Genomic DNA, 25,308 nt, shown 5'->3' on the forward strand with positions numbered 1-25,308 from the left:
AAATTTTGTGTTTTCTCATTTTTTCCATACAAAAAAAATTTTTCAACATACTGTGTATAGAAGAAAATGCGCGAACGAAAAATTGCCAAAAATCAACGGTAAGTCCAAGCTTCTTCCAACTTGCACTTTATTATACTAAAATTTTATGGGCTTCAAAACTGCAAAATCAAAACAATTCTAGAAAATCGAATTAAAATGTTTCAAATTGTGATGAACATATATTCAAATTTGTCGAATTTTTATAAATGTTCTACATATTTTGAAATTTTGATTTACACTTTTTTTTTAGATAGTAAGTTTTATTTTCGTAGAAAAATAATAAGCATTTTTAAATTTTTTTTTCTTTGTTCACACTCGATGCTTTGAAACGTGCAAGAAATAGTTCTGATACTAGTATGTCAATATTCTTATTAAGTCTCATCAAAAAATTCCTTCCCGTTTAAAAAATAAAAAAAAAATAAAGAGAATGCCGCATTATACTAAAGCCAGTTTGCCGACATAAGCTACTGTTCCATAAGAACACAGATATGTTTTTTGTTCTTACATACATTAAATAGTTTTAAAATTATATGCTAGGTTATTTGTGGTTGAAGAGGATCATATTTGATTCAAAAAAATTTATGTTTGACGCGTAAACGTGACTCCAAACTTGGAATAATTATTGTGCTTGTCACATAAATAAAAGCCCACTTTTCATATAACGGTAAATTTCAGATATGTATGCTTCAAAGTTCGATAATTCGAAGTTTAAGGACGCTAATTTACACAAAGTTGACACTAACAACAATTCCTTGAAAAGAAGTAACATTATTATGGAATTTTTGGAAAATGGTCGAGTTATATAACACACATAAAGGGCCTGTTCGAGGCATGCAATAAAAGCGGCAATACTGCAGCACTGATGAAAATTGGCAATACTCTTGCAACTTCCCAACTGATAAAACGTTGCTAGAAATTCATACCGAAAATGATACTTAAATAATTCGCGCAACACTGCGGTTGTGATTGCATCTCGAACAAGCCCATAACTATATAAGTTTATCGAAGATGTTTGAAATAGTGATTAGAAGATGTTTGAAATAGTGATTAGGTGAAATTTTGTAGTAAAATTTGTTTTACTTCCTCCAATTTGGTGATGTGGCAACCCTGCCCCTAGCGAAGGCAAACTCTTATTTAAATTGAAATGTGTATAGCTTTGGAAAAAAAATAAAATCTTCACTTTGAGAAAAATTAATATCGAGAAATAGAAAAATTTTTTGACATATCAACCGAAGATATTTGGAAATTCCAGCGTAAAAACGTTATTCATGCCGTGCGAACAAAAAAAAAAAAATGTTACTCAAGGAATGAAACAACTTTTATTAGAGTATCTAGCTTCAAATATCAGCTCGTATTCCACAGGGGATTTGTAAGATCTACTTCTCAACAAGATTTTTACTCATTCAAAACAGAATGATAATGTTTTGAAACTTAAATATACCAAATAAATAGATTGGCACTGCTGTTGTCACACAAAGGGGAGGGAACTGCAGTTTTACGAAGACTCCGAGCGGTTATTGTATTTTTATAAGAAGCATTTTCATGGCAGATATACGCTCGGAGGTTTGCTATTGCCTGCCGAGGGGCGACCGCTATTGGAAAAAGCGGTTTTATGTTTTTTTGTTTTTTAAACCGACTTCAAAAAAAGGAGGAGGTTATCAGTTCGTCGGAGTATTTATTTATTTTTTTGTATGTATGTTACCGCATAACTTTGGACCACGTTAACCGATTTCAATAATTCTTTTTTTTTTTTTTAAGAAAGTGGTCCCATACTAATTTGTTTTAGATCCGATCATTGCATCACTAAGAAATTAAAGATACTCCTAAATTTGTATATGAGAATTTACGTTGGTTTTGTTCTGCTTAAAAATTACTTGTTACTTTTTGATATCGGCAACTGGGCTTGGACCCAATCAATCTAAATTTAAATGTGTATTTAGCTCTTAATTTTTTTCACGAATGTAACGAGATTTGCAATGGAATTGCCCATATGTACATTGATATCAAAGAAATATTAGAAATTTGTTTCCAACCGTGAACATTTCTGCTGAGGTCGCTATTAAAAAGCTTTATTTATTTTCTAATCTGGTTCAGACTCTGGCTCTGATTCTGAATTCTCTAATCTAGCACACGAACAGAATGTGTTGGACGATGTAACAATAAAATTAACTACTGAAATGAATTTCTCGTGATCCATTGCTATGCAAATGAGATTTGAATTAAAAAAAAAAAAAAACGGGGAATGTTGACTGTTTTAGAAGGCTTATTTATAAAAAAATTTATTTGCAAATATCTCGCTTGGGAGATATGTTCAGGGAGTCATATTTAATCATTATTAGCTAAAACTGTTTGGGAGCATGAAAGTTGATGAAAATTTTTCGCACAGTGATATTGACAAGTTTTAACAAAAATATTTAGAAGGATTTTGAGTATGCAGTTTGGTATAATAAAGTGCAATTTTGAAGTAGCTAGGACTTACCGTTGATTTTTGGCATTTTATTTTTTTTTTTAGTTGATGGCGTTGGCGAGTGCCGTAGACGACGGAGCGATGAGCTGTATGAACTGTACAACGATATAAACACAGTGCGTCGAATAGACAAAAACCCCACAGCTCTGAAAGAGGGAGGCCCCCCCTGCGATGAAACGACCAAGTGGAGATGGACTTGGCCTCACTTGTCATTTCCCATTAGCGACAGTTGGCACTGCGCCAATTAAGAAGAAGACGATGTAAGAAGAAGAACAAGCAGAAATAACTATACTACAGACATGCTAAATATGCACCCTAATTATAACATTTACAAACCGGATTTTTACAAGTAGTAAGGCAATTAAACACTTTTACCGTTATAAAAAAAGTATTTTTAGTAATAAAGTAACTCACCATAAGACACTTCCAGCATTACCATCAAGTAGTCCTACTCATATTAACTGTTTACTGCTATACTAATTTACGAGCACCATCACCTTACCATAAGCTGATTTTTTTAAAGCTTTACCGTAAAAAATTTCTGTAAAAAAAATACCTGTCATAAACAAAATGTAACAACCTTACGGTAATATTCATATACATATGTACATTAGGGTGGTCCAATTTTTGTATTTTGATATTTCTTTGATATCTATACCAACTTTCAGTTTTCTGCTGCAACCAATACAGGGTGCTCAATGACCTTGAAATGCTCTACTGGATCGCTCTGAAACTGGCAAAAATATTGGGGATTTTTATAGAAAGCTACTGAAGCTTGTGATATTTTAATAGATAATTTAAATTTGAAATGTTCTTAGGTTACTTAACCAATTATTTGATTAATATATGTTCACAATACATCTAGAGTAAAATATGAGCATCCTCTAAAAGGATGCTTCGAAACGTGAGGTTTGGTACCAGCACCTCTTTAGGCAAGAGGAAAAATTTTGGAAGGTGCCCCAAATCCTATCTGGGAAAATTTTTCTTGGACCACTCTAATGTACATGCGTACATATATACTTACATACGTATGTATTATGTGGGGCTGGTGTGTGACAACTTGCCAATCACACGAACTCGACGGCCTATAGGACCAGTAATATGGGTATTGTATGTACAATATTTGGTTCAAGTACACATTCATGGAATTTATGGATACATACATACATACATACATACATATGTGCACGCATGCATCACTATATAAGTTTGCTGCAACTCCATGGAGTTTTTGATTGTGTAACTCTGGACTGGTATTGTTTTGGGAGAATATATAATAACGATGACCTTAGCTGGAACTTTATATGTAAACAAAATCCTACAAAAGCGTGTATGCATACATGTGTATATGTACATATGTATTTATATGGTCACCTAAAATGTGTATACATACATGTGTATATGTACATATGTAAATACAGAATTGTAATTGGGCTGCGAAGCAGAACACAACACTGGTAATTTATAAAATTTATATACATACATACATATAGTGGTGCTAATGGGAAAAGTTATAGACACATTTACTTAATGCTACGCACATTTAAGTAGTTAAATAGATACGTATTGCTCGCTTGTTGGCACATTGCAAGAAAAATCAAAAACATGGAAACCCTTACTTTAAGCTATTTAATCAGGAGACCTAAGAGTAGAAATGAGTGCAATGGGGTATAGTCGTTGTGCTAGGTATGCATTTACAGTTACATGGCTATACTCAATCCCGATTCTTGCGTCCTCGTTCGCGCACTCTGGGCAACGTGAACAACCCATGTGCGAGACGTGGTAACCAATCTGAGTAGAGCTTTGGGTCACGGCAGAAAGAGAGGAAGCTTCGGTGGAGCCACTCCGACTTATTCGGTCTACGGGTTCACTGAAGTCTGCAGCGTCTGTTCACCAGTATTTGCGGCTGCAAGCGGGTGTTTGTCTTGGAGTAAGCAGCTCGCTATATAAGCCTGTATTTGATTGCGAAACCTCCCCCGTCCCAGCAATAGGCTGTGCACTGGGTTTGGGACCCGCCACGTAAAAACCCCCCTTATGATCAAGACCACGGCAAACGTTTCAAGAACTACGATTTGAGGGCATGCACCTGGAACGTCCAGACCCTTAATGAGGACCTCTGCCCGGCTGGTTGATGTCCTCGTAAGAATAAAAGCAGACATCACCGCCATCCTAGAAATGCGTTGGACGGGGCAGGCAAGCAATGCCTGGAGCCTTGTAACGTTTCATACAGCTGCCATGTAAACGAGCGCAAATTCGATGTTGGATTTTTGGTGGGAGAAAGACTCCGTCGCCGAGTACTATTGTTGTTGTTGTAACAGCATACAAATTCCCCAAAGAGATTTTGGGGAGTGTTGCTAGAGTGGTGGCAGTCCTTGGCCAGATATATATCTATCTGGGTCGTTCCGGTTACGTAGACCCGACTGTCGGTGGACGAGCATGTAGCTATAATCCGCATCAAAGCGAGATTCTTCAACATCTCGCTCATCTCCGCCCATGCCCCGACGAAGGGAAGGATGAGCTATCCAAGGATCTCTTCTATGAGCGCTTGGAGCGCACGTACGAGCACTGCCGCCGCCACGATATCAAAATCGTGTTTGGCGGCTTCAATGCCAGGGTGAGCAATGAAGAGATCTTTGGAACCACCATCGGAAAATTGAGCCTTCACGACAAAACGTCCGACAACGGACTGAGGCTGATCGATTCCACCGGGGCCCGGAACATGGTAGTATGCAGTACTAGGTTCAATCATAAAAAGACGCAAGCTACGTGTCTGTGTCCGGATCGAAAAACGAGAAACCAAATCGATCATGTTGTGATAGAGGGAAGGCATGCTTCCAGTGTTTTGGACGTACGTACACTCCGAGGCCTAAACATCGACTCGGACCACTATCTTGTTACAGCAAAGCTACGCACCCGCCTCTGTACAGCAAATATGCAAGGAAAACTTAACGACGAAAAGCGGCAATCACAACAGTCAGCCAATGCTTTCGCTGCTCGACTCACACCTGCTCTTAGAGAGCACTCTTCAATAAACCGACATATGCGAACAATGGAACCACCTTTCCCGTTCATTAAGAACCGCCGCCGAAGAAGTAGTCGGATTTCAGCGAGCCCGAAAGAACAACTGGTGCGATGAGGAGTGGGAAAAAAGATGCCGCCTACAGAGTTACGCTGCGATAGGGCGCTACGCTCGGGACCACTATAGGGATCTGAAGAGGGAAGCGAGACGTATTTGCCGCAATAAAAAGGGAGAGGCCGAAAAGCGTGAGTGCGAAGAGCGTGAAATGCTGGCTGACAGGAAGAATGAAGAAGAAAATTTTACCAGAGGGTTAGGCGACTAACGGAAGGTTTCAAGACCAGAGCGTACTACTGTAAGAACAACAATTGCGACGTACTGAATGGTAGCAGCAGGGAAAGTTGTGGAGAAGAAGAACCCGAGGCCCCAGTCGATGATGACTGAGTCGATGTTCCTCCGCCTGACTATGATGATGTGATCTACGAATAGCAATAACGCGGCTGAAAAACAGCAAAACTGCTGGATGAACACATGGCCGACGACTGGAATTTAAGTGTGTTCTGCCCAATTCACAAGTAAGGCGACCCCGCCATTCGCGACAAGTACCGCGGGATCAGCCTTCTAAGCATAAGACTGAAGCCCACCGTCAATGAACTGATTGGGCATTATCAGTGTGGCTTTAGGCCTAAGAAATCTACCATAGACCAGGTAAAATCTTGGAAAAGACCCGTGAGAAAGGGAACGACACTCACCACCTATTTGTCGACTTTAAAGCAGCTTTCGACAGCACTAACAGGAGTTGCCTTAACGCCGCTGATACGGCTGTGTAAAATGACGTTGAGCAATACCACCAGCTCCGTCAGAATTAGGAAAGACCTCTCCGAGCCGTTCGCCACCAAACGGAGTTACATTCAGGGCGACTCCCTTTCATGTGACTTCTTTAATCTGACGTTGGAGAAGATAATATGAGCTGCAGAACTGAACCGCTCAGGAACAGAAGCATGGGCAATTACAAGATCCGATCAGGAGTATTCGAGAGAAAGATTTTGCAGAAGATTTACGGGCCTTTACGCGTTGGCAACGGTGAGTACCACAAACGATGGAACGATGAGCTGTATGAGCTTTAAAACGAATTAACATACAGCGGCTTCGCTGGCTTGGCCATGTGGTTCGAATGGACACCGACGCTCCAGCTCTGAAAGTATTCAACTCGCAACCCGCTGGTGGTAGCAGAGGAAGAGGGAGCCCCCCACTGAGATAAAAAAACCAGGCGGAGAAGGACTTGGCTTCACTTGGCATTTTCAATTGGCGCCCGTTGGCACAGAAGAAAACCACTGGCGTGCTTTTTTAAACTCGGCCAAAATCGCTTAGGCTTAGGAATCTTTGTTTGTAACGTATTCTCATACATACATATTTCCATTCCCTTTTGCGATACCTTGATCAATCAGTTGTGTCAGGGCTTAACAGGAGTTAAAATTTTCACACCAGAATATTTTCATTTTATCTGTACTTATTTTCCTCAATCTGGTTACACCTAACATACAGGTTGCATAATTTTTTTTTTAAATAGTAAAAACACTCATATTTCAAAATGGTTCTCTTTTTTATAAGACAATCGCATTTCTGGCTAATATATTTCGGCACGAATGGATAAGGATTGAGCCAAGAGCTTCTGTGAGCAAATCCAATTTTTTGCAGCAAATGTCAGTTACGCGGTTTTGCAGAATGACGATAGGCGGTTTTGTACTTAAAACGACGATGTGTAACATAAAAACATATGAACATATACAGATAAATATGTATATGCTGACGTTGCGTCACCTAAGAACGGGCAACCCCAAATACCCTTGTACGGTGCAGGTAAATACCGGCTTTTTATGTTGCCGGCGAACTTTGTTGTTACATTTATTGACAGGTAAATAAATAAAATACAAGCCTAACTTCACTTTAATAGCAAATTCGGCAACAACAATGAACAGAAGCATTGTGAAGCAGAGTGTAAATATATCTACATATCAACGCAAAGAGTGTACCCTCATATATGCGTACAATGTAGCTCTGGCAACGTTGTAATCACTCCACAATCATCAACTCGCTCAAAATTTTTCGGCCTTTGTGCGAGTCTTCACGCTTTATGCACTGGAGTGCCATATTGCACGCCACATTTTAGAGCGTTGTCAATAAGCACCACACCGCATTGGGCGATATTTTCACTGAGCTTTGCCGCTCTGCTCTTCCCAGGCAAGAAGTGGCAATAATAATACATACAGCGGAGTTGCTGAGCAATTTAGTCGGAGTAGCTGGAGTAAACCACAGACTGAGTATGTAAGTATGTAAGTATAGTTTCCGCTGCAGTCTTATTAGCAACGTTTTAAGCCCAGTTAGTAGTCTGCAGCAAATCCAAATTGATATTCAGTTGTCATAGTGTCGTCGAAGCATTCAAATGGTTCCTTAATCGTTCGCGGGCATTCGCAGCTTTTGAATATGAAAATTTTAAATTAAAAATAAATTAAAAGTGTATACACTTAAATAAATTGAGTTGCTTTTAATAGAGTTAAAACATTTTGGGACTCATTGAAAATACTTTTTTAATATTTGTATTGTGTAAAGATTAATTTGTGAATAAATGAAGTTAAAATTGAAAGCAAATATGCAATGAATAATTAAGTATGGAGTTTATAATATTTCTTTAGTAAAGTCCAGGGGATTAAAGAAAATCGTTGTTCAATTATGTAGATACATATGTACATTTTTACGTACATATATTTACCTTTTTAATGTCTGCAAGTAAGAACACTAAAATTAATACAAATTCGTTGTTTGGTGTTCGTATAAGCAACCGTAAAAAAATACATAATGATGGTACTTGGCTTGCCTACGAATCCATATGTCACGCTTCGTATAACAACACATTTTTGGGGTTCTTGACTTCTGCACACTAAATAATCTACGAATTGTGTCACCAAAATTAAAAACTAAAGTTGAACAAAAAAAGAACAAATATTAAAATAAAAAATAAAAAATTGTGAAAACACTCCAAGCAATACGCAGGTGAAAAAAATTATTGAAATAACTTCAGGAAAGGAACACCGTCTGCTCATCGTTTGCGTTACGAAAGGAAGAAAGAAAGTAAGTAAAAAACCTAAATGTTTTATTGTAAATCTCCTAAAGAGAAACAGATTTTTCTGATCGAAAAATATCGATTTTCAAGAATTCGATATAATTTTTACGTAAACGTATTTTTCCCATATAAAATACATGGGCTTTGAGACAGATCTAAATATCATTATTTTTGAACTAAAACATTTAGAAAAATCCTAGGGGGTGAGAGCTTAACATTTTAATACAAAATTTTATTTAAATAGTTTAACTGAAATAATTCAAAGATTTCCTTAGCAAAAGTTTATTGATTTTTGGAGAGCTTTAATTAGAGTGGTAGGCTATGCTTATATGATACTATAAGTACTTGAGGTCAATGCACTTTAGAACAAAAAATTTTCTCCTCGAGAACATCGATTCATTTGAATAATATTTTTTGTTTCTCGAAATTCCATTGAAAAATACTTTAGACTCAGGAGTATAAAAGGAATTGCTCTTTCTGCAAGGTTCTAATGTATAAAAATGCTGAATATATATATTCATACATACATGCAATCTGCACAATCTATTGACGTTTGAAAAAACAATATCATTTTAAAGCCAAGCCTCCGCAAGTCCGGGCAATGGGATAAATGGTGTTGCACATTTGCTTCTTTTATGTTATTTTCTGTTTCCTGTTACGCTTAGGCGGTTACAGCGCCAAAAAGAAGAAGAAGAAGTTACAGGAAGTCCAGATGATCCAGGAGGTCTCACTGGACGAAGTTTTGTTCCTGCCATGTCCTTATTCTCATTGTCTGGCTCTACAACCTGGCTGCGTCGGTTTGGGCCGACACTAAAAACCTTCGTCAATTGCCTCTCTGCTTTGCGAGATTTCGCCTGTTGTACATCCCTGTAGTATTTTTATGCGCTTAACTATGTCCATTTCGTTAAACAGCTCGTACATGTCGTCATTCCATCTTCTTCGGTACTCGTCGCCCACGCGAACTGAACCATACATACATATATCTTGCGTAGAATAATTCTCTCGAAAGTCCTCAAAGCTTTCTCATGTTTGTTCGTCAAGAAAGCTTTTCAATTGGCTAATGAGCCGAAAGTAGTACCTGTTGTCTGATATTGTTAGTGGTGTTTATGCTGGAGGACTTTATGTACCAGTCCTTCACTACTTTTGTCAAAAAGTCTCAGAAACTTTCTGACAGAGAACGAAACCGGAACAAAATCTTCTGTGAACGATTCGCGAAGAATGGAAGCGGTAACAAAATTTTTCTCATAGCGTTGCATTAGTTTGAATATTAAAATTAACCAAAAAACCAGTAAGAAAGTCTAAGTTCGGGTGGAGCCGAACATTAAATACCCGGCGCAAGTATTAAATATATGTTTTTTCACCTTTCCGAAACCTACCGCTAGATGGTAAGCCGGGGTGTATAAATTTTGAGTAAATTATCGTCCTTAAATTTCGAAATATTGAAGTTTCAAGTATTACTGAAATTTACCGTTAAATGAAAACCGGCTGTAATTTAAGTCCGATTTCAGTAATTTTCAAAGTTGTTCGTCTATGTGGCAAGCACAATAACCACACCGAGTTTGGTACAAATTGGTAGAACGGTTACCGAGATACATATATGTGATCATAAGTGGGCGGTGCCACGCCCATTTTCCAAAAATTTATAATATTCTTATTTTTCGTCTGAAAATTGTTGTAAATATAAATTTTGAGTGAATAATCGTCGGTAGTTACTAATATATCGCAGTTTTCGTATTTCCGAAAATTGCCGTTATATGGGATGCGGGCGTGGTTATTGTCCGATTTTTTTAATTTTCGGCCATTTAGTATGCTGTAGCAANTGGGCGTGGTTATTGTCCGATTTCGCCCATTTTCAATACCAACCTACCTTGGATTAAGGGAAACCTACATACCAAATTTCGTTGAGATATCTCAATATCGTGTACACGGACGGACGGACAGACGGACAGACGGACAGACGGACGGACTGACAGACATGGCATGGATTCGTTTTGGCTGTTACAAACAACCGTTATGTGAACAAAATTAATATACCCTTGTGCACAAGTGCGCTCGGGTATAACAACTGAGAGGTAATTATGCAAATTATGTCAACGAAAGACTTAGGAAACAAACTTCACTTGCACAGTGAACTAAAAATTGCTCCATAAATGCACAGTTCACCCCAATGATAACCGATCTGGAAGTGGAAAAGATCCAGCTTCCGTTAGAATTAGCAATCATGGTTCTCATTAAAACGATTTTTTCATCCCACGCAGACGCCCCTTTCACGATATGGTTCTGCATGTTGAGTTGAAGAGAAGCGAATAAACATAAAAACTAAACTAACTGATTGTCAATGCGCGGAAATAGATATGAGTTGGCTTGGATTGGCTTCTAAACGCGGGCATAAGCTAGTATGTCTATAGATTTATGTGTCGAAATACGCTTAATCGTTGAAAATCTATAATTTTCATTCGAAATTGTCCATGTAATTTTGATGTGTTCTTCGTGATGTTATTTTGTATTGTTTGGATTAGTGGAGTGGATCTAAAATCGTTATGTAGAGCACTAGCAGGCCAATATGCCTAGTAAGAAACACCTGTTGCAGGCTTTGTCGTAAAGAGGCTGAATCAGTGAAACACCTTATTACCACCTTTCCAACACTGGGTAATTGTACAGTCATATTTTTAAACGACTACACGCTCAGTGAATTCGATCCTATGCGCATTTCGCAGCATGGGATAATACAAATCCTAAGCGTATTAGGCCACAAAAGTTGAAATAAGAGGCACAATAGATCAAATCTAGCCGCGGTGTAACGTGCATCTAGGCCTACCCGTACACAAAAATTACCATTGGATTTAAGCAATATACATACTTATGTACATATTTATACATACGAGTAAGTTAAATGATGTGTCAAATACTGAATTTTTAACATTCGACGATAAAAGGTAAAAACGTAAAACATGAAGTAAAAAACCGATATGAGGGCGATGACACTTTCCGAAAAGCTATATTGTCCAATTTAGCGCTAAACATAGACAAAAAAAAAAACAAGCATAAACAACGCAAATCATTGGGGAAGTTAAACAAATTAGTAAATGACATAAGCTAAATGCTTGCATACGCACGTGTATAAAGTAATATATATACATATAGGCACAAGTTAAGTCTGGGGATTTATTACTAAAATCCGAAGTTACAAGCAAGTTTGGATGCATCAGTCGCTTAGCAATAAAGTTTGTTGATAAACAATCGAAATTCCTATACTAAGTGTTTACTTACATATGTACTCACATATGTACGTATTTACTGCATCATACGCTTGACTTGACATGCACCGACGGCACTTCCGGTCGTAGTACGCGCTATTTTATATATTTCACCCCAATTTAAACACTTTAAGCCACACAATCAGTCAATCATAAATAACTGCATATAAAATAGTCACTTTATTTACATACATATACATAAGTACATTTATGCATACATACATATGAATGTGCGTAAAAACATACCCTGTCGGGAAATTTGTAGTCAACTACTTAAATAGCTTACTTTTGGCTCACTTACTAAAGCTAACTTTAAATTGGTTTCAAAGTCATGTAGGGCTCAACCGTTGCTATTGAAAAGCACTCTGCAAGTCAACTTATAAAATAACCAGTTTGTAGTTAGCTGAAAATAAACTCACTTATTTTGCCAAATCAACATCTAAAGGTAGTCAGTTAAAATTAGCGTAAAGTAGTCGAGCCATAGCCACCCCCCAGCGCCAAAATTTTGAACTTAATGCATTTATAGTCAGTTGAGTTCCCTACAGTATACTTACATAGAGGCAAGTACTTACATACATATATGTATTTATTCATATGAAAATATCAGTTTATTCATACAGGTGTTTTCCAACTATGTAAGTTATACCCAGCGGCTCTTTTGTCATTGCGGCAATAGCGTTTCCGTAACCGCCAACAAAGCATCCTCAACGGCCAACAGTCAAGTTCAACGATGGCGCTGCCGCTGCCGCTGCCGCTTCAATGGCGTCTCGGTTTTTGTTATATTGAAGCTGTATTGTTGGCTCAGCGATTTTTTTATGTAGGTATGTGTTTTAAAATAACACCACTACCGACACTAGCAATAATAGCCACAAGAAAAAAAAAAACCAATAAAAGAAGAATAAATAATACTCGTTGCGCTGCTATGATTTTGACTCATACACCACCTCATCCTACAATCCAACATATCCAGTAGAAAGCACACAGCTTGAGGTAATAGGTTTTTAGTATGAAAATATAAGTACGGTGACGAGCATGTAAATAGGGAAAAGACATTTTAACAATGTTTTGTTTTTTTTTTGTTTAAACATTTTTTTTTTATAAAATATAGCTTATTATCTAAACAAAACCATTTAAGTCAAACTTTGTACAACATTTGTTAAAATTTTATGAGTCAGCAAAAACTGTTCATCAAAGTTGGAAATTTTTTAACAGATTTTTTATATTTTTTTTAGTATACAGTTTTGTAGCCCATTAGATTTTAGTATAACATAACAAAGTGCAAGTTTGAAGTAGAATTGTTCGAAAGAAAGTATGTTGGAAAATTTTTTTGTATGGAGAAAATGAGGAATACCTTCCACAAAATAAATTGCCAAAAACTAACGGTGATTTCTAGCTACTTAAAATTTGCAGTCTGTTATACTAAAATTGAATGAGGTGCAAAACTGCATACTCAGAATGTTTCAAAAGGATCTAATTAAAAAGCTCAAAATTTTGTTGAAACTTTAACGAATTTTGTTAATTTTTGTACAAAGTTTGAAATTTTAACATACATGGTTTGCGTTTGATAAGGAGCCACACAAAACGAAACTAGCGAAAGAAAGCTAAAATGTCTCTTCCCTAATTATATTTTCGTCACTATATATAGTGGTATGGATATTTGTAAATATTTACTTACGTACATGGTCTGAAATGTAGAACTTAGTTCTTTGCTGTTGAAGGTAAATAGATACATTTGTACCGATACACATATGTACGGCGGCGGGTAAATAAATAGGGACGCGACATTTTAACAAGTTTTGGATATTTTTCTTTTGTTTATTTAAGATTTGTTATTTTTATGAAAGTATTGCCTAACAAAAATCATGTAAGTGCATATTTCAAACGTTGTACAAAAATTAGAAAAATTCGACAAACTTTCATAAAAATTTCAAAGAAATTGTCGTACATACTTTGTATGAAAAAAAGCGTGGCTCCGTGAACAAAAAAAATATATCTAAAATTAACGAGAGTTTTTAGCAACTTGAAAATAAGACTTTGCTTGGACTACGTTCTTATAAAAAATAAAAGCATCAAATGAACAAAAGACAAATAGTTAAATCTTTTCGCGTCTCCGTTTATTTTCCCGCTACTGTGTATAAATATGTTCATAAGTACTAGGGGGTATCAAACAAACACACACATTCATACATACATATGTATGTACATCTATGAAGCTTTAATTTGTTCGTCACACCTGAGATAATTTCTAGCAGCAAAGTGCTTAGTTTGTATTTTGCTTAATTATTTGCATCTTTGGGGCAGTTGATTTATAAGCAAGAAAAAAATTAATTGTCCAACAAATTCAACACAAAAAGAAATAGCGATTAGAAAATAAAAATTACTATAACTGTATTGAGACCAGCTGACGAAAGGAGAGCATCTTCGGGTGTATGGCTTAACAGTCCAACCATATCTCACATGCCGAATAGTGAAAACATGTTGAACTTTTCCCCAACTACTTTTCTATGTATGTAAATAAATTGTATACATTCATACATATGTACATATGTAGGATGGTATATGCCAGTGGCGGCTACCTGTGACTGCAATGTAATTCACAAGTAGACCAACCTTTTTCTTACAACTTAGCGACCTGAGATTTGCGAAGCATAACAGTAATTTTTTGTTGGGTGTCATTAGCACTCATTTTCAGGCAAAGAATATTGTATGCGTATGTTTTTAAATTTTGAATTCAATTTAATTTTTTTTTTCTTATTGTTCCCTGTAGGAATGAGTTCGATTTTTGCGACCAGAACAGATCATATATTTGCTATTCCACATAAACTGGGTCACATAAACTATTCCAAATTTTTCTAAACGGTTGATTCACTATCTTATATGTGCGCTCATATTCTTAGATTATTAGTAAATAGAATTCTAGAAGACAAAGCCACTATTCTCGTCGAAAGTCAGGCAGCACTGAAGGCAATATGATATCAACGTCACTCTATGCACTTCGTAATATTGAAGGGAATGTGATGGCCAGATGCAACTCAGTGGTGCCAATAGGAGAAGCGGATAGCTGCTTATTGCCACCGTTTAGTTATCACGTTAGGGAAATTGATGAATACACCGTGGCCGCGACCGAATTTTCGCTGTGCGTCTTGATGCTGTTACACAAAATGAAGGAACCTACAGTTATGCGCCGCCTCCGAACGGCAAATGGATTTTATGAGAAACTTTCTCAGCAGATATGTATACTCGGAGGTTTGCCATTCGCTGCCGAGGAGCGACCTATGTTAGAAAAAAAAACATGCGTTTTCTAATACCGCCTTACTGTTTTAATCATTTTAGAGCCTTTTGAATTAAACCGACATGAAACGCATCCAGATATACATACATATGTATGAGATTGAATTTTGTTAGCTGGAGCGCTTTACTCTTTTGTACTGGAGGTTTAAATAAGGTCCGCCAATGGACATTTACGCAACCATATCTGATAAGAAAAATGTAGTTCGGATAAATATTACGGAACAAGGTAGCATGAATTTTATTTTATTGAAAAATTAAATTTGAGGCTTGAAACTAATGTTTTGTGGCAAGACAATTCCAAAGATTTGGGGTCATATGAAATTTTTTATATTTTTTAATGTTGATCAAATAATAATTACAATGTACTGTTGTCAGCAAATGTAATCGTTTTACTCATAAAGTCTTATTATTAAACCTCTTTTACATAATTTCTTTTCAAATTTTTAGATCGATTGTGATATTGTTACAAGTTCGTTTCTTAAGTCTTTTGTACAAAATGTACATATCGCACGTTTAATAGAACAGAGTATGTTCAGTCAGATCACCGAACTCTCGAAAAATGGCGAAGATATTTGTTTTTCCATCTGTTTTTTTTTTTTTCTTTTTATACCACTGTTTGAATTGAAAAAATTTTCGTTGCGTTTTTCACAAAATTTAAATTTTGAAACAAGTATTTCTCTTTATTGTTAAACGGGTGATATCGATAAGTAACAAAAAATTCGATAGTATCCACAAGCATATGAATGCACGTTTGTTAATAGAAGCCTTTTTAAGTTATAATTGGACTCGGAAGTTTGCCCAAGGGCGACCACTAATATGAAAACGCTTGCTTATACCCCATTTGTCCACAGGGTATTATAACTTTGTTTCACACTGTTGTTGCAACAACAAAACGCAATCGTGATAGATATAGACATATGTATAGTATATGTACCAAAATTCTTAGACTGAATAAATTAGTCGATTAAGCCATGTCGGTCCGTACACGGTAACTCGAGCATAATTTGAGATATCTCAACAAAATTTGGTATAAAGGTTGCCCTTTATCCAAGGTAGCTGGTGTGCTAAAATTGGCGAAATCGGAAGATAGCCAGTGTAAACAATATTTTGGTAATAAAATAAATAAATAAAATAAATATAAAGGGACAAAACTTATAAAGAAGGAGTGTGTCTAATTATGAGGCCACCACTGTATCCATGTGTATATGTATATGTAGCAAATAATTTATACTTATAAGATATATGTACATATTTATTATTTTTCAGATATGGCCATTGGACACTAAGTCTATATTTATAACTAAAGCAAAACAGACTAATTACTTACTTTGCATACTTACAAACTTTTAAATAATTACAAAAAAATGATGCGAAAAAATATAGCGTTTCAAAAAAAAAACTATTTGCAACATGCAATACCGCAATAACCGCAAACACTTGTGAGTGCCTACATATTTATGTACGTACGTATGTACATTTGCATCTGCAATGGATTTCTGTGTAAAATATTCAGTCCAATATAAACATTATCATGAGTTTAGATGCATTTATTTTATAAATACAATGAATTATGAAGCCAGAAAAAAAACAGATTTATTAAAAATTTAATTGTATGAGAATTGCTTAGACATCTCAACTCTTTAAAACGAAATTAAGACATAATTTATAAAGGTAAACATAATTTAACGAATAACCGCCACAGCACCAGCCTCTTGTGATAAAGAGAAAAAAAGTGTTTGTATGTACGTACATAAGTCTAAAATTTTATGAATGACCGTGATTTTCTTACAAAAAATGCAATTGCAAAGCAAATAATTATTATTTATTACAAAACTTTTCGCATCTTCAAAACCACAAAAGGTTTATTTGAGATATGTAAGTAGATAAAACAAATATTGTAAACCACGTTGATTATTTTGCCATTAAAACAAAAAGAGATAACAAAAATTATATCGCCTTGTTCCAAGAAATAAATTACGAGTAGACATTCCGTAATTAGGGCTTACCAAATGGAAATCAAAAATATTATTAAAAAAAAAAACTACACTCAAGGTCATAATCATATCAGCATACTCCATCGAAATATATTTTACATAGCTATTTAAATACATACATACATACATTCATATACAATGTGTGTATGTAAATATGTTCAAAGTGTACAAGTGCATGAATGACGACGTTACCCATTGAGCCTCTGGATTAGTTCGTGCACACTGTTTTTGCAACTTTCATTTCACTTTTCATTAAAAGCCGCACATACATACATATATATGCACAAACAAATATGATGAGACTAAAATATATCAAAATTGTATGCATGAAACTAGTTAATAGTTCTGCAACATACTGACTTGAGGTAAAGCTATATACACGATTTGAGCGCGTCCACAGAAAATTGTTGATATAAATACAAAATCTTACAAGTGAAGGGCAGTGAATTTTTTTGCACACGAAGTCCGGGAACCAGATCAGAAACATCCATAAAATAATCCTCAAAAAAATTATGTAAGTATGTATATACATTAGGGCGGGTCATTTTTTTTTTTTTGTAATTCTAAGCAAATTTTTTGAAGAAACCATGGGTCTGAAATCAATTTGGAGTTTCCCAAACTGCGCAATAAGATTTCGGATAAATTGGAAAAGTTTTCACTGTTGCGGCCTCTGGTGGAAATTTTAAGAAAAACGATAAGTGCAGAAATGGATTTTTCATATTAAAAAACCCCTTATGGCATGTTTTTATACAAAATTTAAGCACTTCTTTACGACACTACAGCAAAATTCTAAGAAACCGTTCTCGACAATTTAGCGAAATCCAAATTAATAGACCCGAAGAAATCTCCCATACAAATTAACCCGCCCTAATATACATATACGAGTATATTCTGTAATATCACGTATACGTAGCAATAAGTCCTTTTTACTTTATATAGCATTTATTTTTAATAATGTAATAAAGTAAAAAAAAATAAAATTACTCCTACCGAGTGTATTGGGTAAAGTATTTATGAATTTTCACTGTAAAAATTATACGCTGTACTTTTCTATGCTTTGTAACTTTCAGTACTTCGAATAATTGGAAATCATTTCTAAAAGCAATGCATCCCTCCCTTTTTGTTAGAAAGTTTTACAAAACAAGGCATTCAAGCATCTTCTAAAACTGTGTTGAAAAAGCGGGTCACCAATGGCTGTGTCATGACAATGACACAAAAGAATTCGGTGGTACGCGAGGAGGCTAATGAGTTGGCAAAGGCCGATGTTAACCTATCATCAGAGACATAGGGGATTCACAAAAAAAAAAATGCAATGCAAAATAACGATTAAAATGGTTAAAGGGTATAATAAGAACAAATTATATCGACCCCTTTGCGCGAAATTGTCGTATGTGCCATGATATCGAAATTGACCTTTTTGTAAAATTTGCAAAATATCGTAGCGGAAATCCCTATATGTAGTTACGCCAAAAATTTACTGTTTATGTTATCGTATGTTACAATAGGGGCATTCATATAACGTGATATCACGTTCGTGGCAGTTTGTGCAGTATATGAATACCCCTATTGAATTGCTTTCTTGCAGATAAAACCATTGCTGTGCCATATAAAAGTATTTTGTACTTAGCAAAAAAAAAAAAACCAAAAATTATAAAAAAAAATTGAAAAGTGTAAAAAACGCCCTCCTGTAAAATTTGGTTGTTATTATATTGGCTGAATTTCTTTATTCATTCTGAACGTTTGGAATAAACTTTTTTGTTTACTTATTCTTTAGAACGTTCCTGATGATATGTTAACGTATATTTCAAAAGCATTCTGTTTATTCCGGCTGTGAAATGGGATTATCCGGAATGTATAAAGAAACGCAGCCATTCTATTTATATAAAATATTAATTATTAAATAAAAAAAGAAATATAGCCAATACTGGTCAAGAAAAAGAGTTCCCATCATTGCCATCAGTGCAAATTACAAGTCCTGAAAATCCCGGGATAATTTGCTAAGAATGCCGGGATTTTTGGAACTTCAAAAAGGCCGGGATCCCGGGGGTAACATTTCTAGCCACAGTGGCATATAAGCTCCGGACAAAAATAGTAATCGCTCTTAAGAATGAAAAAAAAACTGGAAAATGCTTAAAGTCGACGAACTGCAACCCCGCAGCTCTTGTGGGCGGAAATGGCAAATGTTATCCGCTTTTGATAATATTTTAGCCAGAATAGCATTAGTCTGAAAGAACGTCCAAGTCAATTAATATTTGCGACCAACAACTCTAAAAAATGGATGCAGTTATATAAAAAAAGTGGATCACATTGGCATATTATTAGGGTGATTGACTCAGTTTTTCCAAACCGGTTTCAACCGTTTTTTTTTATATTTTAGATGGTTTTTTTTAATCTATTTTATTTTTTTTGGAATTCCGAGAACAGCACCTAAAATTCCAAATATTTATTTTATTAAATATGGGACTTCGTAGAACAGAGTTATTAATTTTATATATGAATACTTGAAAATTTTTAGCAGCAGAAAATTACTTAAAAACGAGTAATTTAAATAAAACAACGCTTAAAGACCCCAATAAAGGTTAATAAAACAAAGAAAGATGGACCATCACACCACCTAACGGTAAAATGGTTTGTGGAGTTATACCTTTTCTACATTTCAAATATGAATCACATCGGACCATCAATTTTTTTGAATTAATCATATCTTTCTAATTTGAAAGTTTTTTAAAAAAATTCCTGCGTCAGAGAGAAAAACTAAAAACCGAGTTTTACTACTTTTGGCCCTAGTTTCGCGAATATATTAATTTGTGTGTGTGTGTAAAATTGACTGTCGCACGGTGTTTCTATATAAAGCTATACCTATTTTAAGCAGTTATAGATATGGTTGCTTTGGTCATTATTTCGGACTAACAGTAAGTAAAACTACAGAGAAAATATGTAAAATAAAACCAGGTTATCTGTTTTTTTCTTAATTTGAAGATGAGAAACCGGTTTATTTCAAATTGCCATTTCTCGAATAACTCGAAAACCGATTTAGTAGAAAAATGAATTTAAATAACTTGTATAAGTATCTACTTTAAACTCGTCTCATGCCTGCAAATATGCATTTGTATTGGAAATTATTTTTAATTTGGAATAGTTTCATATTTTGCTAAGCATATGCGTAGTTGCTTTTTCAGGATTCGCTCTACTCCGTTTTTACAATATTTGGCCACTCTAATCCCATTGTGCATCGTAAGTTCATGCATGAAATTTGTACATTTGTGTGGTTATTAGTCTAGCTGAAGATGAATTGCACTTGATGTCATAATATCGGAGTAAGCAGATCAGTGAGTGCACAATCGAAATCTGTTGACGCTTAGACAATGCGACCTGTGATGCGCACGCTATGTATGTAAATATATTTGTACGTTTACATGAAAAAGTACATAAATATGCAATGAATGATTGCACTTGCAGTAATTCGCTAAAATTTTCTCAAGTCAACTACTACAATATGCATGTGTATGTACTCAGAGGCACGTAAAATACACACAGCATACATATACATATGTATGTATCAGGGCTGTTGCGAATATTTGCATTCGTATTCGTTATGCGAATGATTCGCATCATTTTACACAGTGTAGACGGCCTTATATACGAGCCACTAAAATATCGCATCATGGAAGAAAAGGCAGCAAAATTACTTTTTTTTTAAATATAATATGCCACTTTTGAACTTTGACTACTAGATTTAAACATTGCATACATTAAGCACTCGTTCAATGTTCTAATAATTTACAAAATTTTTAAGTAATAAAAACGATGACTTAAGTTGATTACAGCTTTTTCAATGTTATTCCGAACATTCGCATTCGCGAATGTGAAAATAATGGCATTCGAAACATCCCTAGTATGTATGCTCATATCTAGTTTGCATTCAAACTTAAAATGCGCATGCGCGCCTGGTAAGTGTTAAGTTTTTATATTTATTTGGCACAGAGGATTAAAAGAAATTTGATTTTTTTATATATAACTAGCTAGGCGTGCTTCACTGCGCCTTAAACGTATATGTGTGCTGTTCGATACCCGTTTTTTTTTTTAATACTTCATTTATTTTATCAATTTAATTGAATACAATTTTTCATAAACTATCAATAAAATTTTTTTTTCTATTTTTTATATTTTTTTATATATATTTTTAACAGTTTTATTTAAAATTACATCAGACATAACATCAAAATAATAATGTAAAAGTCGATCTTTATTTGATTTGTCCTCAATTCGAAAAAGAATCTGCGAAGTGCAGAAAAAAAGTGTATTGAAAGTATTTTTTGTAGGAGGATATTTAAATGGAAACTTGTAAAGAAAACAAACTCCCGATAACGTCTGCATGACTGCTGCCCGACTTTACAACTAATTTAAAGTTAGTTTTGTCATAGCTAATTAAAAATTGGTTATTTATCGAAATCCCGCAAAAAAGCTAACTATAAGTTGGTTATTTTAATCAATTGATAATTTTTTTTCTGCGGGGATTAAATTTTATTACATTGCTGATATTTTTAAAGTTAAATATATACAAGTAATTTTTAAGCAAAAACAACAACTTTGACGAATAAAAAAGCGAAACAAATTGTTTTCTTGGCGTTCATTGTGTGTCATACCATTTGCGTGGAAAGTTTCATCTGTGCTGGAAAGGCCATAAATTTATAAGTAAGTATAAATGTAGGTACTTTTTATTGGCCATGTTCCGGTAACTGCAAGCATTTTCTTTCAATGAGATTAAACTAAATTGGTTAACTAAAGTAGCTACAATTTAATTTCAACTTTAATTGCTGATATGTGCTTCTCGCAATTAGCTTAAGCAAAAAAAAACAAAAATAAGAAAAGAAGCCATTTGTAGTTACATATGTGTAGGTGCATATGTACAAACGATCACATTCAATTGTTTATGTGGAAAACATCAGTAGCTTTGGGCATGCTCTATGAACAATTCCCCCTGACCAGTGATTGGTGCGCGCATGCGCTGTAATTGAAAATGTACGCAAATCAAGTACGAATATGTACTTACTGATATTATTATAAAAAATATATATATTCTTGCAGTTGTAAGAAAATTTGTTTAACTTTGTCTTTATATGTACATATGTATGCCCAATGATCTCAATGCAGACTTACATATATGTATGTATGTATATACCTTTATATATTGTACACCTGCATAGATAGGCATAATTGTGAGTTTACGTGTGTGTGATCGAAATTTTTTTATTAAATAATTAGCTTGAAACCGCTCTATGTATGGAACAAATGTCAGTATTTTGTACTTGACATTTTCATGCAGATGTGACTTAATTGTAGCTACAACGCAACTTTTTGTTTCTTTTTTTTTACTTAAGACTTTCTGAAGCGCAACAGATGTAAGGTTGAGCTAAGCATCATGCCATCTTGAATTACTATATATATATATATATGAATATATGTATGTACTCTTAATTACTAACTACATATAAAAAAAAACTGGAACATATTTAGAAAATTTTGGTAAATTTTTGATACTCGCATTTGTACTTTGAACGGGTTTCTTCTATGATGAGGTGATCAATTAAATTTATTTTTTTTGCTAACTGAAAGACCTAAAATTGGTTTCAATAAGAAGCCACCATGCATTTAAAAAATGTGTAAGCTCCAAAAATATTATTCTTATATTACTCAGAGGCCGAAAGTAATGCATATTTTGATCTATTACGAAGACACTTATTTCTTGGATCAAAAATAATATTTATTTTTGTGATAAATTTTAATCCATATAATTGAGACTAATCTTTGTCCATCACACTTGCGTTCTCACTGTCACACGGTGTAATAAAGCCCCATTGTGTACTGCTTTTCCAGAATACGAGTGTTTTACGATTTAAATTTCAAAATTAAATTTTCGTGAATTTTTTTTTTAAGAACATGTTTAGAATAGATGAACTGAAAAATGTATATTTTGCTGACTTAACCAAACTCTTTTCTCAATGTAGTAAAAGAATTTGACTTTCGGTCGCCTGGAGGTTTTTCAGCTTCTACGAATGCCGCTTTGTTGACCAGAATTTGCGTTTCGGTTTTATAAACCTTGGGCTTTCCGAAGTGTTAGTTATCCTAAGCTTTTTTTCTTATACCCCTTCCTACCTGCATTGTTGTTTTTCGCACCTTTTGCTCTCTAAATAATATTTGATCTTCACTTACCAGAGATATTCCATGGTTGGTGGTGTGCCTCGTGATCTGTATGCAACTTATCTTTCACCGGTACGGGTGGTATGACAAGTTAGGTCGCATGCATAAAAACTGAGCTTAAGCTCAGACTCAATTTTTGCACTTAGGAAGTGTGATCAAGCTCTAGAATTTCCATTGAAAATCGAGTCATAGATTAAGCTCAATTTTTATGCATGATGCCCATTGACTCGTCGCTGAAACTGGTTATTTTAAAATTTGTATCCTTAAATAGAAAAACTATTAACATTGAAAGAAATTTTGAGAGTTTAGGCATTTTAGCAACTGGTGTGACTGTACTTTAATGTGGAAAATTTTTGTATTTTCATATTTTTCAGGTCTCATACCAATACATATGTATTTAAAACCGCATGTCGAGGGTGCATTGACAATGAAATTCCTCCAGAAACCAAAAATACTCTCGAAAAGAACATGAACAACGAAATAGTGTTGCCAAGCCGCCAGCGAATTTTAAATGTACATAATCCTCAGCCAATCGCTAACCGATTACCAAAAATAAGAAGAAAATACAAAAAAGTACGCTTAAAATCGAAAAGAAAGTGGTTGGCTTGCTGTGCGAATACAGTCGCGCTGATATTTTTTACACTACTACAGCCGGTGAGCAGCAATCGCCCGCCACGATTCGCCATCGACGGTGGTCAATCCGAAATTGTTTTGCGACTGAAGGAGAGTCCAGAGACTGTCGTCGGTAAGTTTTAACAAAAAATCAATGCGGTTGTTCACGCTTATGTATTTTATTGTTGTAAACTTAATAAAAAATATAACCACATAAGCTGATAACCAGGTAAGTGTGAACAACTTCAATCTAAAATCAGTATTTGCCTACTTTTACAAGCTTTTATTTAACTTGCTCTCTATGTTCGTTAGACCACGTAAAAAAAACAATAAGAATCCTCCAATGCGACCGCAATAAGACTCAAATTTTAGCGTTTTGCATAAAGATCCACCATGAATCTCACCACGCTAGGACATTTGTAAGACGTAAGAAAATGAGTTCTTTCCTGTCGAGGCCAATATAATTTTCTAGCATCGAAACTGTACGAATATATTGATTACATGCCATTTGAGTATTATGTAGGCTCAGATTATTTTAATTCCTAAATTATCATTTTTAATCCCTTGTCCTATTTGGGTAAAATCTAGTATATACTATTTTTTTTTAATGAATGAATGGGACAAATCATCTTGACCAACTTACCGATAACCTAGAGACTTGAAACTTCACAATTGGCTCATAACCCGATGGCAACGCAATACGAAAGATGAATTAATCCGATAGGTGGCGCAGGAGTCCAGATATTTAAAAAACCCTTACTTATATTACGATTTGATTCAGAACGTGTATTAATTTCATTAAAAGGAATAACTCCACAAAAAATTTTGCCGTTGGGAGGCGTAGAAGTCGAGATATTCGGTAAACCAGTATTTATGGTCCCACTTTGTCCATATTTAGAAAGTTTGCTTTAAAAATTTTTTTTTTACTATTAACTTAGTTTAGCTATAAAAAATAAATAAAAACATTGCTGATAATTATATTCAACAACAAAACAAATTGCTGATAATTTTGAAATTTCGCTGTTGCTAAGACCTCTGTATAGTATATTATAATTTTAGAAGTGAATACCTTTTACACAAATATAATTTTGACTTCCTTAGGCTCCCAGATATACACACTTAAAGGTTTCGATCCCGATAATGATCCCTTGGTATTTGGTAAACGCCCATCGCATGATAGCGAAATCATACGCATCGAAAACACAGGAGGCAATGAGGCTAATGTCTACTTGGCCAAAGAATTAGATAGAGAGGTATGTATATCCATATTAGAGCTCTCGCCGGCCTTAATTTCAGCTGACGACCTTTTA

General features: G+C 34.8%; 1 protein-coding gene across 6 annotated transcripts in view; it reads left to right on the top strand.

The window, feature by feature from the left end:
* Cad88C (cadherin 88C) overlaps positions 1–25,308 on the top strand; it is a 41,647-nt gene that overhangs the window by 5,115 nt on the left and 11,224 nt on the right. The window contains exons 1-4 of one of the 6 annotated variants that reach the window (XM_017620659.1): positions 7,264–7,382; positions 7,477–8,651; positions 23,761–24,131; positions 25,100–25,251. In XM_017620659.1, coding sequence (XP_017476148.1) covers positions 23,855–24,131; positions 25,100–25,251 — 429 coding nt within the window. In that variant the 5' untranslated portion in view covers positions 7,264–7,382; positions 7,477–8,651; positions 23,761–23,854. Of the gene's footprint in view, positions 1–2,748; positions 2,859–7,263; positions 8,652–23,380; positions 23,629–23,760; positions 24,132–25,099; positions 25,252–25,308 lie in introns of those variants that run through there. The other 5 variants (XM_017620663.1, XM_017620661.1, XM_017620662.1 and 2 more) reach the window with 5 other exon arrangements.

This window comes from Rhagoletis zephyria, unplaced genomic scaffold, assembly GCF_001687245.7.
Source record: "Rhagoletis zephyria isolate East Lansing unplaced genomic scaffold, Rhagoletis_zephyria_1.1 Rzeph_scaffold_02225, whole genome shotgun sequence".
Classification (NCBI taxonomy): Eukaryota; Metazoa; Arthropoda; class Insecta; order Diptera; family Tephritidae; genus Rhagoletis; species Rhagoletis zephyria.